At 38.4% G+C, this 19,704-nt stretch overlaps 1 protein-coding gene across 7 annotated transcripts in view; it reads right to left on the bottom strand.

Annotated features, from left to right (window-relative positions):
- The window catches only part of EPHA6 (EPH receptor A6), a 515,780-nt gene that overhangs the window by 9,028 nt on the left and 487,048 nt on the right, over positions 1 to 19,704 (bottom strand). For all 7 annotated transcript variants that reach the window (XM_090152397.1, XM_090152418.1, XM_090152412.1 and 4 more), the window contains one exon: positions 8,986 to 9,135. In XM_090152397.1, coding sequence (XP_090008523.1) covers positions 8,986 to 9,135 — 150 coding nt within the window. The remainder of the gene's footprint in view (positions 1 to 8,985; positions 9,136 to 19,704) is intronic.

The raw sequence follows: 19,704 nt of genomic DNA, 5'->3' as shown, positions 1-19,704 counted from the left end.
ACAGAGGATGCAGTCATAGAGCCACAAACTAACTTTGCATCTGCACTGCATAGTGGGGCACTCCAGTATTTGTATCCTGACAACATGTTCACTTGTGGCAGTGTCACAATACAATGAGGCACTAAAAATGTATATTGAAACATCTGGCTAATCTACTTGCTTATCATAAGATTCTTCTCATCTTCAGAGTATAATTAATTCAACCAATGTCTCACACAGAATTACAGCAAAGCACACTTATTTTGTGCAGTCTTTCTCAAAACAAACAAACAACCAAAAAACTAAATAAAATCCCAAAACTAAATCAAACCCTTGAATATTGAAGTTGCTAGTGATAATATATATGTAGTTACCATATACAGCCCAAAGTGAATAAAACTGTTAGATTCCGCAAATATGAAAGGACATGTCTTTGGTCAGGATTAGGAAAGAAACAGATTTATGTCATACATAAAGCCCATGCATGAAAAATTACATTTGATTGGAGGCTTATTTTTAGTAATGTTAGTAATAAATAACATTGTCTGGCAGGACAGTAGCAGTACAATAGCAAGCAGCAAAACGAAGTAAGGCCCATGAAAACCTGGCAAGATTAATTCTGTGTAAGTTTTAGAAATCAAGAGGAAACATTATTAAGTTCTGAAATGAATGATGGCAGCAGTGGAAATGTTGACAGAAATGACAGTCTTGCCTTCCTGTATGTAAAAGAATGGAAAGATTATATACATTGATCAAAAACAAAGTGAAGAAAAAAGCAACCCTACCACACACATGTTACCCTTCCATATAAAAATCCAACTAATGCTAAACATTCACTAAAATATAAATGATTCAACACGATATTTATAATAATGCAGTGCACTTATGAGAAACATATCTACTGCATTTATACCTCCTCTGCTTTAAGGAGGCATTTATCACTTTCACACAGATGTATGTACATGCTGCAGACATATTAATGCAGCTGGAAGGGGGTACATTAAGCTATTTACAGCAAATCAATGTTTTATAGCACTAGCTGTAGCTTCAATATATTCAGTCTCATTATCTCAGAATATATCCTTGTTCTTTTTGAATTCTGAATTAATGTTGTTGGCTCTGTTTACCAATGCCTAGTGCTTATGCTGAAAGCATTATGCAAATAAATAACGGTAATGAAGCCACATTAGGACTCAGCTCCCCTTTACGGTATGGCAGAGAAAGGAGCACGAATCCTGTAACTGTACACAGTGGGGTGCTTGCATTTTGCAAAATGAGGTGACTTGGTCCTACAACACACAGCCCCGTGTACAGGGCAGAAACTTGTACGCATGATAAATGTGTTTCAACACCACAGGAAATTGAGTTTCTACAGGGTAAGTTTCAAAGCCATCAGTGGCAGCACTAGAAGTGGAATTTGCCCCAGAGATCTCTGCATTCTGTGCACCTGCAAGTACTGACAGATTGCGTGCACACAGATGGGACTTGCCATGTACACACAGTGATGATATCTAGCAGTAAATTATAGGGCTGTATGGTGATGCTTCCACCTGCCTTCCTGGCTACTTCTTTATTTCCCCAGGATTTGCTTCAACACTCCAAAATTTGGGCTCCCAAAATGGCTGCTCTTGGAAAAAATCCCACCAGGCTGCCAGAAAAATGTTTCCTCAAGGCCCTCCTACCACTGGATGTGCTCCCACATTGCTCCTGTAACAGACTCAGGATGGGTGAAATTCAGTCCCACATGCACAAAACGTTATTCGCAAAGCTGTCAAAAATGCAGTCTCTCAGGCAGACTGCCAGAAGTGGCTTCATAAAACCCAGGTGCTTATTACACTATGGGGTATGGCTTAGGTGATACTTGTCATTGCCTCTGCAGGAAATGCAGATATCACAGTCTTTGCATTTAACTCTACCCATTGCAACAGATGCATTTCTGAAATGTTTTCTGTTTTTAAGGAAGAAGAATAGCCTCTCTGCTTCTACTGGACAGACGGCATTTGCTTGACACAACTGTGGAGAATGGAAGAGGATTTTTTCCTGAGATAAATTATTCATGAGGAAAGCAAATGCAACCACAATTTTGCAGACGTGATATTTTCTCCGACACACTCTATTTCATGATATCTTTGAAAAAAGCAGTTACAGCCCATTTTGTTTCCTCTCCTGTTCGAAAGGAACATTTCAGTATAAAGGGAAATGCCAGCTGTTACTGGAATAATTATAATTTCTCATTAATACAAGAATATTTTAAAAATAATCTGCAAATATTGCCTCATTAGTATCCCTTTGAGGCAAGCATTATTTTTAGAGTCAAGGAAGTAGAATGGATGTGACGAGAGGTGTTGAACACTGCAGTGGGAGACAGGTGTCAGAGGAAGAACTGTTTAACTCAGTACTCTCTACTCTGCTCCTTGCACAGCTCCTATTTCTGAACAGAGAAATTAGATATCCAAACACATGAGAGGAGGAGAAGTATGACATTTTGCTGTGTAACATATGATTATATATTATGTAATCTATCAACATTATATATTTTAATATCTTTTAAAGGTATTTTTCCTTGTCAGCTTGAAGGCTGAAGAAGCCCCACATGAATCATGAAAGGGGTTCAATGTCAGTACCTACAAGAAAGATACAGTGAAAGCTCTAGCAATCAACATTAAGCCTCTCAGTGAAGTCCCATCAATTTCAGCCTGAAAGTAGAAGAACATGAGCTTCATTTCTGTACATACCAAGCCCTGAGACTGCTAACAAAAAGGCTTTGTGATGAATGTGTGATGGGAATGAAAAGGAGTAAAACATTACAATATTCCACACTGCAATTGGTTTCTTTTCAGTGATGAGGATGTTTAAAATTCGTGAGAAGATCTGGTGGGTCAACAATGAGGTGAGAAAAACAGGCAGGGTGTGTTTATACATGTATATACATGTATACATGTATACATTTTTGTTAGGTGAGAATATAAACTGTAAGGGAAAGGGGACTTTTAAAAATTAACATAACTTATTATTTATTTGTTTTTTAATGCTTAGGCTTTTAGGTTTATAAAGGGGAACAGTCTTTTTATATACACCAATGACATTAATGATCAGAGTTTGTTAAACACGTTTTATTATTTTTTTGTTTGATGTTGGAATCATCTGTGAAGGTTGAACACAATTATAATACAAAAGTGGTCTAAAAAATGTGTATGGACTCCTATGCAAAATTGTATTCTTTAGCTTTAAATTAATTTCCATTTGGAAAAAAATGGCATTTGAAAATAAAGCTAAAAAAGCCATAATCTTTCTGATAGTTTCATTATTATCAATAATAAAGACTTTGCTTTTGACATTCAACTGCCAGGTTTTCTAAAGGCACAGAGGCAGAAGAAGGCCCCAGGGGACACTGTCCCTCTGTCCTGCTGACATCTGAAAAATCTGCCAGGAGAGAGAGGCAGCTGCTTGTGCCTCATGGTACTGAGCCAATCCCAGGTGCTGCCAAGTGTTTTGAAATCTGTGGATTCAGAGAAATATTTTAGGGTAACTTACTATTACTATTACAAGAAACTGCCACAATTGTAAGGACTTTTACTCTGCGACAATAGTTTTCTTGCCTATTGATTACAATCCATTAAATATTCTTATTTTTTTATTTATTTTTTCTTTTTTTGAATGCCATAGTTCTGCAACATGCAATAATTTATACAATGGCCTCTAACAGGTGTCCCAGTAGACTTTACTCACAGCTGTTCTACAAACCAAGTGCATGGAATATAAATCTTCCATTCCTGACACGAGCATTAGCAAGGCAGGCTCTCAGCACAATCTGTTCATCAGTACACTAGTTTCCTTGGAAAGTTCAATATCTTAGCTAATGTTTATTAATTAAGCAATAAGACATGACAGACTGTGCAGCAGCCCTAATTAATGGACATCTCTGGTGCCTGCCACCTATCTAAGAAGTGCATTAATCAGCACCAACACAGGTCTGAAGTGACTCACCACAATAATAAAATGGTTATTTACTTAAACAAGAACATTTCTCAAAGTTAATAACATTTCAAGCCTCTACATTATACTGTGTACAGTATTAAAAAAATGTATGAGAGACATTTTCAAACTCTGTTGCCTAAAGTTCAGCTTCCAAATCCCTGCTTAGGAATATAAATAGAGGATGCCAGAACTGCAAGGTGTTGAGCTTCTCTGGCTTGCAGTAACCTGGTGGGTACTTGGGAACTGCTGCAGTGTCTGAAAATCAGTTTGGGCTGAAAGGTATCAGCTTTACGCTTCTCTTCACATCAGCTTGGACTCTTTGCTACCTGTGCTGGCTCCTCAAGCTTTCATTTCTGTGATGAAGGGGCTACACAAGAGTCCCTTGCCAGAAGCAGTTTGGCCCCTCTCTACTCATCTGCACATTTCCCCTCTAAAAGGGGAAATATAGGCTAGATGTTAGGAAGAAGTTATCTACTCAGAAGGTGATGAGGCACTGACACAGGCTGCTAAGAGAAGCTGTGGATGCCCCATCCCTGGAAGTATTCAAGGCCAGGTTGAATGGGCTCTGGGCAGCCTGAGCTAGGTGGGCCGCTGGGTGAGCTTTATGGTCACTTGCAACCCAAGCCATTCTATGATTCTATGATCTGAATGGAAGGTGTACTCACTTGGCAAGGATGTGCAGCATCAGACAACACTGAGAGAACTTCTGCCGCTGTTTCTCCCTTTGGGTAGGGATGGGCATATAATTTGCTACCATGTTATGCACATGAGAAACATACATTTAACTAGCAGCTGCTGCCACTCAAAACACAATTTAGCTGCTAGACCAAAAAGTGAACTAATTTCCCAAAGTTTTTTAGCGAGAAAAGCAATTTACAAGACAGCATGAGAAAAAATACCCCAGAACTGAGGAGTTTGTAGGGTGAAAACTTCTGGTGCTCTATGAAACCCTCAATTCTATAAATAAAGAAGATTTTTATCAAAACACAATTCCCAGAAAATAAAGTCTTGTACTGTTAGTATTGACAGATATTTTGCTGTTGCAGAATGTTGACTATATGTATGCAAGTCCTTACCAACAATTGTTTGTATAATAAGTCTTTTATAAATCTATTTAGTGCATGCTCCTTCCTGTTACTTTCCCTGCCATCTATACAGTATCAGTAACCTTTGAGAAAGTCCTATTATTTCTGCAAAATGAGCTCATGTGGATTCAGGATAACTTACTGTACTGAAGCATATGCCCACAAATCCAGCAAAATAAGATTTACAATATATCTAATAACTTGAAATTTCCCAACGGCACTTAGAGTCACTAAATGTATTTAGAAAGTCACAGGTACTTGTTGTTAACATTTCAGCAGCAGAAGCCTGTGGGCAGGGCTCCAGAGTAAAGGAACCCTTTTCACTGTGCATTGGTGAACAGCAGGGAGAGCTCTCAGGAGTCTGCATCATTAGCATAAGCAGCATCCATAGGGCCCAAATCATTATTCTGTGCTAACAGATACTTATATTTTGGATGTACAAGTGATTAAATGTTGTTATCCTCCTTCTGTAGCAGAATATTTAATATGCCCTAAATGGAGGGGTCACTAATGAATTGTCATGGTTGGCATAGTGTTGAATAAACTGTAGTTTCTGACAGAAGGAAGAGAACAGGCCTGAAGCCTGATTTAAAGAAAGGGAAAAATGAATTTCTGTGTTGCATATGACTCTAACCTAGCCACTTGAGTTCTTCGTAAGGGTCCTACAAATCACATGAAACCTTCTCTAAGGAGGTGAATAGCAGGGCCATACATACTTGGGAAAGTTTCCCTTTCCCACTTCTTCTGTATCCAGTTGAAAGGAACAGAAGAGGAAAAGACAAGGGCTGGCTTAGAGCCCACGTGAAGGGAAGTATTAAGATTACAGAGGTAAAAGAGGTGAAGGCAGCTGAATTTCTTATAGAGAGTTAACCCAACACCAGATGAAATTACTCAGAACTAGGATAGAGACTGAGATTCTCCATGTGGTAGCACAAGATTGAGTGATAGTGAGACATAAAGATGCATCAGAGAAGCGTTCTCTTCTCCACACCTGCTTGAGTTGCAGTTACTAACAGCTGCTCATCACCTGGAGCTAGATAAGTGGAGTAAGAAAATTAAAGGCAGAGACAGAGTTACAGGGAGGTGACACGACAGAAAGACACTGCATGGAAGCCAGGAATCATAATAGGACTGTCTTTGTTCTGGCTACATGGACTTCAATAATCTAAAAAAACATGAACAGTGTGCTGCAGATGGAACTGAAACGTAAAATACCAATTACATAGTGAAGAAATCCAGGTGAATGACTACTGCCTGTGATATGCTCAGAGTAGCATGACAGTAGCAACTGATAGGGGCAAGAGCAAAAAGGACTGTGAGCCATAGCTACATTTATGGGTAGTACAGGCCCTCAACTAGGAAAGGCTTATTGGGGTGGAAGAATGAGATCTCCTCACCTGTAGATAGCTAATGTTCTTACTTCTCAGAGCTGCTGAGTGGAAAAGAGGCAGTGGACACAAACTTAAAAATACTGAATTCCATAAAAATATGAGAATAAATTCTTCTATTGCAAGGGTGACTAAGAACCTTCACAGGTTGCCCTGGCTGGGAGGTGTTCAAAATCCAGGAGAGAGGTGGCCCAAGCAAACTGCTTCAACTAACCTTGCATGAGGGAGTTGGACGAGACAATCTTGAAAGGTTCCTCAACCTTTGCTGTTCTGTGATATGCTAATATTGTTTCACGTTCTGTTCCATCTCACCTTAATGGAAGGTTCACAATGAAACCAACCATTGCTTCTGTTAGTTTGGGGAGGTAGAAAGTGTGAGATATAAAGTGCCTTCCATGCAATGCAGAGTAATCAGCTTTTGCAACAGCATGTGTATAATGGACAGGTTGATATTGCCTTGACTGCATTCAGCTTTGCTTCTGAATGGAAGATTAGCTCAAGAATAGCACCCTCTGCTATTGCAAGGCTGCAAGAAATGTCTTAACTCCTTATCTCCTAAAACACCACATCTCACAGTGTGGCATTTTAAGGAAAACAATGGCTGTTTGCTGGGAATCAGTGCTTGTATGCTGTGGCAGTTCAGGTGCTGACGAGCATTTCTCTGTTTAGGCAAGGAAACAGCTGGGGTAGGTACTCATACTATTAACCTGACTGCCTGTTCATTCACTTCTATTAACTTCAAACCTATCCAGCACACTTAAATCAAATTAAACACATTGTTTTAAAATCAGTAGCTGGGCAGAATGTGAAGTTTACTGTTGATATATTCGGTTGTGTGAAACAGAGACCTAAATATGTGAGAGATCTGCATGCAGAGGATTGCACACTGTGCCTCAGGGAAAAAAAAAGTGAGTTTAATTCAGTTATCTAAGCAGAGATGTTTAATTTTAAATTTCCTAAAGTTCCTCCCTGGTTGTCTTCAGTTGTTGCTCCTGAATAACTTGGATCTCCTGTGTATCCTGCATCAGACACATTGCAGATCTTAGTTACTCTGGTCCATCTCAATTGTTAATGCATTGCTAGTGGTATAAAATAGAATTGAGCCTACTGGGCTCATCTGCTTATTTGACAGTAGGTCTGTGAAGCGTTAGTTCAGGCAGTACCAAAATGTCTCTGCTGAAGGAAAAGGTGTGTCTCAGCTCAGTGGTTGCTCTTCAAATGGACAATCAGCTCCCAGCAGAGCAGGGAGCTGGGCTGCTCTCTGGTAGATGTGTAGAGAGGGGATAGAAGCTGTAGGTATTGTTAAGGGAGAATAATGTACAGGAGATGTGATCTTATTCCAAAGGGTAACTCACAAACAAAATGCTGGAGAAAAGTAGGATATGTAGTACTGAGTACAAGTCCAAAGGAAATAAGGCTTTACTAAGTTTTTTAAGTTCTACTTGTCTTTTTTTTTTTTTTTTTTTTTTTTTTTTTTTTTTAATACTCTGAAATGATACTTTTTTAATGAAAACCTTTCTCAGATCCTTATCCTCAAATGACTGATCAGCCTTAACAAGTAACCAGACTTGAACAGCTGAATAACTTAGCAACAGTATGAAAACAGCCGTCTGGGAAAAGTCTTGTCAGCTCTTCAGAACCCATGCAGAGGCATTCTATTCACATAGAGAGGTTAAGATGGGTTGGCTGGTATTTTGCATTTTGACATAAAGGTTGATGGCTGGTGGGAAGAATGACTATGCCAGTTTGAGCAGAGGTATGTATGCATCAGAGAACAAAATCAGTAGCAATTTAAACTGTGGTGGATAAAAAGGCATTCTCCCTTTTCTTTTTGACATTTGCTAGGACAAGCCTTCAGTGTTACTGCAAGTAAATGTGTTTTAACTGGAAAAACTTATTTGGCTGTGAGTTTTGCAAACACGTCAGAGGAAAGTATTACTTTGTTAAGAGGGAGGACTATTGTCCTGCACTGTGGTTAAGCCTATAAGTCTTTAAGGACTTATAATATACATTTAATTCTTTAAATTCTTAAAACTTAATAATGCATTTAATTTGTAAAAAGGAGAATTTGCAAATGCATTTCTCATGGAAGCTTAACTTTTACTCCTTTAGCATTTATCCACGTGTGCCTACTGAAGGGTACCATCTGAGTGTAATGGAGATAATGGGACAAGTTTATCATCAGAATAGTTCCAGTATTCCCTCAAATTTTGATTTATAGCTTAGCTGAGAACTGCATCAAACTGCATATCTGATGCAGGTTCCCAAGGATTTGGATGAAAGCCACATATATCTAGCATCAGAACCTGGCAAGTTGCCTATAACTCTGTAATATGTCTTTAATCCTTTGGATGAAACTCATCAAGGTATTAGTAATAGTGGGTCAAATCTTCAGGTTGCATAAATTAACTATTCCATTGATGGAGTTATACTGATTTAAATAAGTTCAGGTTCCAGCCTAGAAAGTGAATGAGAAAGCAAAGGAAGACAGAGAAAGAGACAATTTTTCAAGGATCATTTCAGCTATATTCAGATTAGTCCTGTAGAGTACTCACATCCTGATTGGACATCTCCCAGTATGGTCTCTCACCGTAGGACATCACTTCCCACATTACAATCCCATAGCTCCACGCATCGCTTGCTGAAGAGAACTTGCGGTAAGCTATAGCTTCAGGAGCAGTCCACCGGATGGGAATTTTTCCACCCTGGAAAATATGATGATAATGTATGAATATGAGTGGAATACTGAATAGCACAAATTTTTAAGAAAAAAGAAGTATCTTGGAAGCAGAGTTCCTGCATTCTGGCTTCTGTCAATTTGCCTTGTTAATTTGCTGCAGGGGGAAAGAAAGAAATAGACCTTTTTCAGAATTTGATAGAAATTTGGTTTCCTCTGTAGTCTAATTCACCAAAACCAGCACTTCTTGAAAATAAAGAAAAAAAGTTTCTGTTCAGAGAATAGAAAGCATTTTAGATGATTCATGTTTGTTCAGAGCCATATAATTAGTCAGAACCTGCCTTTTGATTGAAAACTACCCAAACTGAGATTCTTAATAAATTGACATTTAATGCCTTTTCTCAAGTGAAATAGAAACATTTATTACAAAAAGCACGTAATAAAATTGTAGAAGTAAAAAGGAAACTATAATCTCCTCTTCATTTTTTATAGTCTTTTAATTTTTGTTTGGGCTATTTAAATGTCTATGTAAGCAGCAAACCAAGCGTGTTTCCAATAGGCATTTCTTTAGTGTAAATAGTCTTATTCTGCAATTTTCAACATAAAATCCATGTGCTACCACAAAAATAAGAACTCGATCAACAAACCTGACTCACTCTCTTGGAGACCACCACATGCAGAGTTTTTCTCTGACGTTACTAATTTAGACCACTGAGTCTGTTCTAGGCTCCCATAACTTATTTATATATATGATATATATATATATATTTCTTTCATTTTCACAACAATGTTTCTTCTCCACTCAGAAGTATGTATTTCTTATCATTCTCTGCATAACTATTCTAATCAGTTGTTCCAATTGAGTGAGCAGTGTGTGGAAGGTGCCACTAGATGGTAGGAGGCAGCCGGTGGAGCTGAGTTGCTTTCAACCTGCAGTGATAGATTCTGCTCAGTGTTACGATGACATTTCTGACAGAAACAAAAGAAGAAATGAACTAGAACATTGGTTTGGCAGCCGAAGAGAAGCCACAGTTAAAAACAAGTATGCAAATCTTAGTTAATTTGCTTTGAATACCCAAAAAATTAGTTGTCTGGGAACTGTTGAGGCCTGACTCTACACTGAATCAGAGGATGCTTGTTCTATCAGAAAGTGTTCAAAACCAAAGTTTGGTGGCTATGGTGACATGCCAGTAAGCTAACTTCTAGTCATCAAGTGTCACTTTCCGATGAAAGATGTACAGTTATCATTTATGAGGTACGATAGTTGTGACCTCCTCTGTCTGAGGTTAAGTCAAGACCTCCTCTGTATGAGGTTATATGTTTTTGCCTGCTCAGCACCGGTTGACATCAGTGTCAAAATGCCTACTGATTTTAACAGCAGTAAGATCAAGGTAATAATTTTGTATTTTTGCCCAAGATCCACCACTGCTTCTTTTACTTTCCTTAGTCCAACAATTGGGTGGCCAGGCCAGATGCGTGAGATGCAAAGACCTCTGTGCCACCTCTGCTGCCACCCCTGAGCAGGCCCTGCCCATAATCACAAGAGACATTGTCCTGAAAGCCCTACATGCCCTTTCTCATCATGTTGTATTAATCCTGGCTGCCAAACGATACAGGACAGCAATGCGAGCTTACTCCCCGAACCTAAGCTCAGCACACAGCCCCTCTTGCTGCCTTTTGCTTTATGCCCATTCAAGAGTCTTTCTGGAGTGCCCAGCAGCATTTGAGGGAGGATACAAAAGAAAAATTTCATGTTTTCTTTCCTCATCACAGTCTCAGAAGATGTAATACCAGTTTAAATGATTGTGTTACTGCCAGACTTCCACACTGTTTATCATGACAAACTTACAATGAGCCTACATTTCTACTTTGTGGAGTTTTATTAATCTTTTACCAACATCTGAATTTTAATAAAAAGTCATGTGTTACTAACAATATTTTCTTTTAGGAAAAACACAGATCTATTCATGCAAATAAAAAGTGTTTGGATGCTAATAAATTTTAATATTTATAAAATCATACAGATAACATGATATGTGTGATAAATTTTTAAGGTTTTTTTTTTTCTTCATGAATATGATTACGTATTCCCAAATTACACTCAAAAAAGCAGTCGTTGCTGTATTTCTGAGCAGTATTTGCAGCTCAGTCTGAGACTGTTGGCTAAATACAAATGAGTTTTAAAGAATCTGACTAGACTCTGCAACTAGTTTCATCATGCAGCTTTACTGACTGATCCCTTTTGGACTGAAACAGTAGTGGCTCATTGAGTGTGAAAATGAGAATGGAGAACAGAACCTTAACAAAATTCATGGCAGTTCATTTTCAAGGGCATAAGATGTGCTCAGTGTTGCAATGTAAAAAAAAAATCTTTTATGCTACTCCTAATGACAAAAGGAAGCAAAACCTCTTAGATTTTTACAGCAGATTCATCTTATATACAAAGACATTATATTCATAAAAATGTAGATTTTAATGCTTAATTATGTTTGTAGAATATCATTTTTCCGCAAAAAAGCTTGTTTTATTTATTTGCGAGCCACTCAAAATGCAGAGATTGCAGTATGACTACTTTAAGAGATATGTAACTGAACAGTTGTAATAGCTGCTCATGAGTAATAAAAGGACACATTAGGTTTAGAGTAGCTGAAAGTACAATTCCTGCACCTGGTTAGAAAATAAGCAATGTTATTGATAATGGACATTTTCTTTTATATGTTAATCTAAATGGGAACGTAATAAATACTGTTTACAAAATGTCTTGCATTCAAGTTAAGATCATTTATAAATTATCTACATTTTATTACTGTAGTGATGCAACGTGTATCAGAAGGCCCTTGTGCATGTTTTTAATGCTTTTTTTGTGGGGAAGGGAGAAAAGGGCAAAGGGGCAAAGTGTTGTTAGGGCCAATGCTATATTTCTGCCTCATCTCATACATTAATAATGATGTCAGTGGCCAGCTAATTTTATTTTCACATAGTCAAAGAACACTGAACTCCAATTATTAGAATTTAGCCTTCTTATCTGTATGCTGCCTTGACTGCATTTAGTAAGTAATTTTACTATGCAATGTCGAGAATCCCCCTTGGAATTAGAGCATTAGGCTGACACTGCTCTTTGAGTAGAACTGTTTAGAGATTGGCTCTTGGAATGGAATTTGCCCCTCGCCTACCCACACCTACATGCATGCTTTCCCTGCAGAGCTGGCAACAGCACCGTTCAACATATGTTTAGCAACAAAATTAGAATTACATGTTACAGAATGCCTTTCTTTGCCTAAAGTCATGCATAGGAGAGACAAGTCTTCTCAACATGCCACCTCTTCTTCAAGTTTACATTAAAAAAGTGTTTATGATCAGCACTGCGAAAAGACCCCAGCGAGCAACTGACACTGACATTATTAACTGTCCAACAGGCAACCAAGTCTATTCCTTACTCTGTGTTTTTGCCATCTCCAATTTGATATTTTTATTTTATATGGGTGACATCTTAAAAAAAAAAAAAAAAAAGAAGAGGCACGAGCAGTTTCTTTAATTAAATATTTAAAAATGTTTTAACACTTGAGCAGAACAATGGAAGTGGCAGCTACAACCACTTCCACTAAGATGAAGGTCAAGATACATCAGCTCAAAATCCTTGATGTGAAAAGTGACACAGAGGGCACAGAAGGAAAGAAGGAAGTCTGTTACATGCTCAAAACTCTTGGCATGCCCTGCTAGCTAATTAAAGTCAGAAGGAACACTCAATACACTGAAACTTTCAATATACTGAAAACCTTAGATACAAAACTGAAGCTAGGATTTATGAGCACTCAGTGGATGTGCAAAGATGAGTCAGCTGTCAGAACCAAACATAATGCGTCAGGCTCGAGATGTCCTCAGAGCTAACAGTGATGTGAAACAGTACCTATTTCTGTTGAAAAGTCTGTTCCTTGTTTTCCCCAAATGACAGGCCATGCAGAGGGGCTGTCACAGAGCTGATGGAGGTTTTGTGAAATGCTGAGGTGCAAACCCATCAGTTCCAGATCCACAGACACCTAGAACTGTCTCTCTGCAGGACAAGAGGCACTGAACTATGTGCACCATTAGTCTAATGCAGCATAACAGTTCCTATTTATCTGTCACTTACTGTTCCTTTATGTATGATGTTGCCGAATCATGCAATAATTGTTCATGACACAAGTGTGTTATCTGTCATTTTCTCCACCCCACATTACATAAATGGGAAACAAAAGAACACCAGAATGAAGAGAGACAAAAGTAACAATCGATTAGTTTTAAATATTGGACATCATTCATCATTCTGCATAAAAGCCATAGCCTACTTTACTGGAGTGATGCTTTTATTTGAGAATATGAATCAGGTTTTTTCATGCACAAAGTTATGAATAGTCAGAATTTAGCACTGTCAAATCATAATTTAGAACTCTGCAGTATTACCAACATTATTCTCTGAAGACTACTGGGATATCAGAGAAAGTTCATGTCAGGATAGTGAAACAGTTCTGAAAGGGCATTTCAGAATTTGCCTTCATTATGCCCAATCCCAGCCAGTTCTTCATTTTCCTCAGAACTGAAATGAACAAAACCCCCAATTTTCAAAAAGATAGGATTTTCTTTTCATCTCTGGAGAAAAATTATTTTTTCTTTCAAATATCCTGATTAACAATGCTAACATTAATTATCTGGAACTTATTTTCCCTAAGTTAGCTATCAGATTTTTTAATAGAATCATAGAATTGATCAGATTAGAAAAGACCTTAAAGATCATCAAGTCCAAACACAACCTAACCATACTACCCTAACTCTAATAACCCTTCATTAAATCATGTCCCTGAGCACCACATCCAAACGGTTTTTTAACACAACCAGGGATGGTGACTCAACCACCTCCCTGGGGAGCCTATTCCAGTGCTCAGCAACTCTTGCTGTGAGAAGTTTTTCCTGATATCCAACCTAAACTTACACTGGTGCAACTTGAGGCCATTTCCCCTCACCCTGTCATCAGTGAGAAGAGACCAACCCCACTCTCGCTGTAAGCACCTTTCAGATGTGGGAAGAGAGCAATAAGGTCTCCCCTCAGCCTCCTTTTCCCCAGACTAAACAGCCCCAGTTCCTTCAGTCTCTCCTCGTAGGGCACATTCTCCGAGCCATTCACAAGCCCTGTTGCCCTTCTTTGGACCTGCTCCAGCACCTCAGTGTCATTTCTGTACTGAGGTGCCCAAAACTGAACACAGTACTCAGGTGGGGCTTCACCAAGTACAGTGCCAAGTACAGGGGCAGGATATAAAAAAACTATTACCATATTAAGTTAAAAAAACAAAGATATAAAATAGTACTATAGTAGTATAGTATTCTTCTAAATATTGAACAGTTCTGAAATGCAGAACATTCTCCAAAACAGCAGGAATTCTCATCAGTAGCACTGGCAGCATTTCCTTTCAAAGAAAACCCTTCAGCATGCAGTCCCTTGCCTGTTCTGAAGCACCGATCTTCACTTGGGTTGGAAGATAATAAGTCTGATAAAAATGCATAGCTTTGACCCTCAAAATCCACGTAAGTGAAACGGTAGCGAATATTTGGACCACTTACATCTGTCCTGCAATCATGTTTTCCTGACAGTGCAATTTAAAGAATTTTACACAGTGACAACGGTACAGTAAGGGACCAAACGTAACTGGTTGATACTGTTGGATCTTGTTTGTGTAAGTAACAGGACTATAGAAATTTTTTCTTGTTAGCCATGATGTCTTTATCTACAAGGTGCTTGTTAAAAGATAAAACATTTTTACCCATTTATTTTAAGAATGAACATTCTCTAGTTATCAAATTAAGTAGTTCATCCTAGAGACTAAGGAAAAGGGGCTTGCAGTTGAAAATGGGAACAGTCCTCCATAGCTGATTTTTCAGAAGAGGATGGGAGAAAGTACGGAAGATGAAGAGAAAGATCAGGAGAGAAAAAAAAGAAAAAAAGATGTAACTTTTAGAAGTCAACAGCTTTACAAATCAGTGTAGGCAGCTAGAGCCATTAGAAAGCACACAGAGTCGGGGCACTCCCTAGGGAGGGGAGCCAGGAGCAGCTGTGATGAAACCTGGGCAGTGTCCTCACAGACAGAGTGCACCTGCAGTGTCTGGGAGCACAAGCAGAGCAGGGTGGTGATGACAATTGGTGCCATTGACGGTTCCATGAGTTGAAGGCAAAGTAGGAAGACAATGGCAATTCAGCAAATCTGAATATCTCCAGTCCTACTGGCCTGGAGCTGGCCAGCTAAAATGGAGGCCTGGACCCGTGGGCAACGCTGGGGAGGCCTGATGGTGCCCTCAGAACCCTGTTAAGAATCAGGAAATTGTGCACAAACATATAAACACAAGTACTCTGCAAATCTCTTTGAGACTGTTTTTTTGAAAGGTAATGCTGAGTCTGGTGGGGCCAGAGAACCTCCAAAAGTTATAAAGGGTGGGCCCTGGCATTTCACTAGCACTAAAAATACATCAGTGAACTGTACAGTATTGGGTGCTTGGCCATCAATAACAGAAATTATTTATTTTTCTGAAATTAAATATCACAGCCATACTTCTCTACAAATCCAGTTTAGAAACCATAGCACTACTTGACGGTAAAGATAGGAAAAAGGTCATTTTTCTTGAAACTAATATTTCTGACGAAGATCTATCTCCTTTAGAGAGCATCAATTTCAAGCTATCTGCCAGCTGTGTCAGCACAGCTCGCATTATAGCCGTAACCAATTTCTTGAAAGTTACTCCTACAGAGTCCTTCAATCTGAACACCCAAAGCCTATTCACTTTGATTACATGAGTAGTCCCGAAGTCAATGGAAAAGGTGAAGAGGATTTGTTCTGAGATGCTTATTTGAAAGATACCTTACGTTGCACAACTCAGTAACAAAAAAACTTGCCACAAGGTTCATTCTTACAGCAGAACTTTGTTACTGACTACAAAGATTTCTCTAAAAATAAGCAAGTTAAACTGAAAAAAAAAAGAACACCAAACACCTACAAACAAAACCCCAAAACATCTCTAGGTGTGATGCTTTTTTAAAAGCATCAGTCAAAATCTGCCTCTGAAATGATACCCCTGATTTCTCTAGGGCTCTATGAGGTGTTTATTATTGGATCAAAAGTAACTGTTACTATGAGCTGCTTGAACACTTTGTGTGATTAACTATCATTAATGATTTCACAACTAGTGATACCAACATTAATATCTAGTTGACATGCACAACAAACAGTTCCCATGTTTCAATAATCTAGTGGCCTCTATCTGTGCTGTCATAATGACCAGATAAGACTCAACTGTCTTGTCCCCGAACCCCTGCAATAATGCAATTGAAAGTGGCCAATAAAAACTCAGAATTATGTGGAAACTTGAAAATTGAGGACAAATAAAATATATTTAAATGCAAAATGAACACCATATAGGCTGCAGTATTGTCTCCAGGATACGTTTTCATATTCAATTAACAAAAACCTTGTAGGTTTTCTTCAAAATGAGGCTGCAGCAGAATTTTTGAGATATTGTACAAGAGAGAGTCTAGGGACCCAGATATTAAGTTCATATATGGCTTGCTGTGAGGTACATTAGATTTTATTTAATAAAGCTCCTTGAAAACTTTGTGCTAGGAAAGCATAGAAACATCAAGAAAGTTAGCTTTTCTTTTGAGCGTTACAGTGCTATACACAGCTAAGCTACTCTGCAACTATCACTGCTTTAGTTTTCATCCCAGCTGGGCCAGGAAGCACAGAGAAGAATTAGCATCTTAGTAACTGATGAATTAAATCTTCTGCTCACATTTTTGTCATTTCTCAGTTTATACTGAAGGACTATGCTGGTTTTTTAAGTTTCAGTCAGTTCATTAGACACTGGTTTAAAGATAGGAAACAGTCAGATGGAAAAGGTCAGGTTTTAGAGTGGCATACCCCAGGAACCCATCCTAATGTCCAGCTGGAAGGTATGTATAAAGAATCTATAATAAAGACTGGATGGTGAAAAGGTAAAACTGTGCTAATAATGCAAAGGTATTGATGGTAGTAAAGATTATGAAGGCCCACAAATATTTGACAAAAATCTTTCGTTATTGAGTTGTTAACAGACAAAATGATGCAAAACTCAGTGTCATGAAGTGAACAATATGGTCTGAACTTTACATAAAAATAAGAAAAGAGGACTCTACTAAGCTATTACTGCTCAAGACTGAGATCTTATGATTATAACAGAGAGTTACATGAAATTATCCACTCCATGATCGATAGAAAACTAAAGAAGAAAACAAATGGTAGAAATGATCAGGAAGGAAAAAGTCTGGAAACAATGGCACATTAAGGCACTGCTGAAACCTGTACTCCTGCGTGTTTTTACTGACTGTTGTCTTGATCCCCCATTCAAAAAGGATAAAGCAAAACTGAAAGAACTATACTAAAAGACAGGAGAGGTGTTCAAAGATATGGAATAAAAGAAACGAACAAAGATTTATACAACAGTAAATACAATGGAGATGTTAATAGGTGGAGAGTATATGTGTTTGCATAGATGATAGAACCAAGATTTATCACATGTAAGTGGCAAGCAGCAGATAAAGAACAGTAACAAAATGAGTTTTGATTTTTTTTTTTTTTACAAGGAAATTTATTGCTATGGGATGTTGTGGACCCAAAAATACAAAAATACAAACAACTCCTAAAATGACTAGATGAACTGAGTTAACAAAGCCTTTGAGCCACAGACCGCTAAAAGCTCAAAAGCTCAAAGCTAAGCATGCATTATGACATGAAAGTTTTCTTACTATAGTTCTTGGAACTTGCTACTCATAATATTTTGGAGACGTTTTACTTAACTATAAAGCACTGAGTTTGATCAGTATTCCAACATAAAGCATAAAAATATTTTTTAGACATTGGTGGGGTTAGAGTAGAATGGATGCTGACAAAGGAAAAGTAGTGGAGTCCAGGACCATGGGTTGAAAAGCATGGCGGGTGTGCCAAATCCTGGGCATCATCTCCTGCTTTCCCATCTGGGGACAAGGAGAGATGAAGATGGAGAGATGCTTGCCAAGACCAGGCACACAGTGAAACTCAGCAGAGAATTGTAACAGCCATTTCTCCTGCACCATCCCAAAGTGCTGCCAATGCTACCACGCGCCACAGCTGCACTCCTGTCCACCAACCCCCAAGGTAAAAGTTTTGACCTACCAGCAATTTCAAGAAGTGTGTATGACAGAAAGGTAGAGAAATCAAAGGCTTGATTAAATTGCCTGCACATGGAGTTTAGTGTCTCTTTAGTCACTGTCACTTGCTCATTAGATGTCATTTTACAAAAATGCGGCTCTCCCATTACATTACATCTGCCATCCTTCTGCAGATATCTCAAGCACTGCTTAATGTCTCAGAGGACACTAGACCTGGACATTTAAGCAGCTGATCCATTCCTGATTTACCCATATTTAATGATGGAACACCATTTGAGCAAAGAAAAAATATCACAGTACATAAAAAGAAAAGGCAGAAGAGCTCAGTTCACAGCTGTTCCAAGCACAGAAGACAAGAGCTGGCTGTCAGATCAGGCTGCGTGCTAGCTGACCTGTTGGGCACAACACATTGCCTCTATCCCAGGTAGCAAACTGGGCAAATTTGGGGATAATGGGGAGACAGTATGGGGATATGGAAAGGGCTTATGAGTAGTTTGATTTTGCACGAAGCCATGGGGATATGGGAGGGATCTAAGCTTCAGCAGTGAAGTCAAATTGCTGGAGCACACCAAGGAACTGCAAGTATTGTGAAGGTACCATTTGGAAACTCTGAGATGATCAGAAATTATAACGCTGAAGTTGCAGAAGATAGCCTGAGAACTAAGATAACTGCAGTGTGAAAATGGAATTGCTCATTATTGTTTAATTGGGTTGGAAGAAATCCTTAAAGACTATCTAGTCCAACATTACCTATGTATACAATGAACAGATGGCTTCATTAATTTGATGCTCATCAAATAATTTTATCCATCTTTGAGCAAAGATGTTCCTGTTACAGTGGAAGCTACAACACAGTGTTGTACCATAACTGCACAAATATAGATGAAACATATCAGCAAAGAATTACTAAGAAATGAACATGAGAAGGTAGTTTTCAGTCTCAAAGGTTGCTTCACAGTAAAGTTCTCTGATATTCCTATTTGGTCTAGTGACAGACTGGTACCATCCATAGATGAATACAGCATGTCAGCATGCAAATTACTGAATAACAGGATAACCATCTGTTTCATAAACAGTTCAGCACAAAAATATGGTTGAAACTTCTTTCAAATATTAACATTGAACTAAATCTCTATCAAATGAGTAAAGGGCACTGAACTCGGTTTCTATTTCACTATCGTCACTAACTTACCAGGACAAAACACTGACTGGGGCTTACATGGAAGCTTCAGTCATACTAATGGTGCTGTCAGTATAACATGTAATGGCTATGCTAGTTTGATGTTGGTTTACAGGTACTGATATTCTGCCCCTGGCCTCTGTAATAGCAACATTTCTTAGTATTTCACTGCTTAGATGTGTGTTTTATAGTTATTTTCTATAACTTGATGTATT

Source organism: Phasianus colchicus, chromosome 1 (genome assembly GCF_987193195.1).
Source record: "Phasianus colchicus chromosome 1, bPhaCol1.hap1.1, whole genome shotgun sequence".
NCBI classification, from domain to species: Eukaryota; Metazoa; Chordata; class Aves; order Galliformes; family Phasianidae; genus Phasianus; species Phasianus colchicus.
This window is presented reverse-complemented; position numbering and strand designations above follow the sequence as displayed.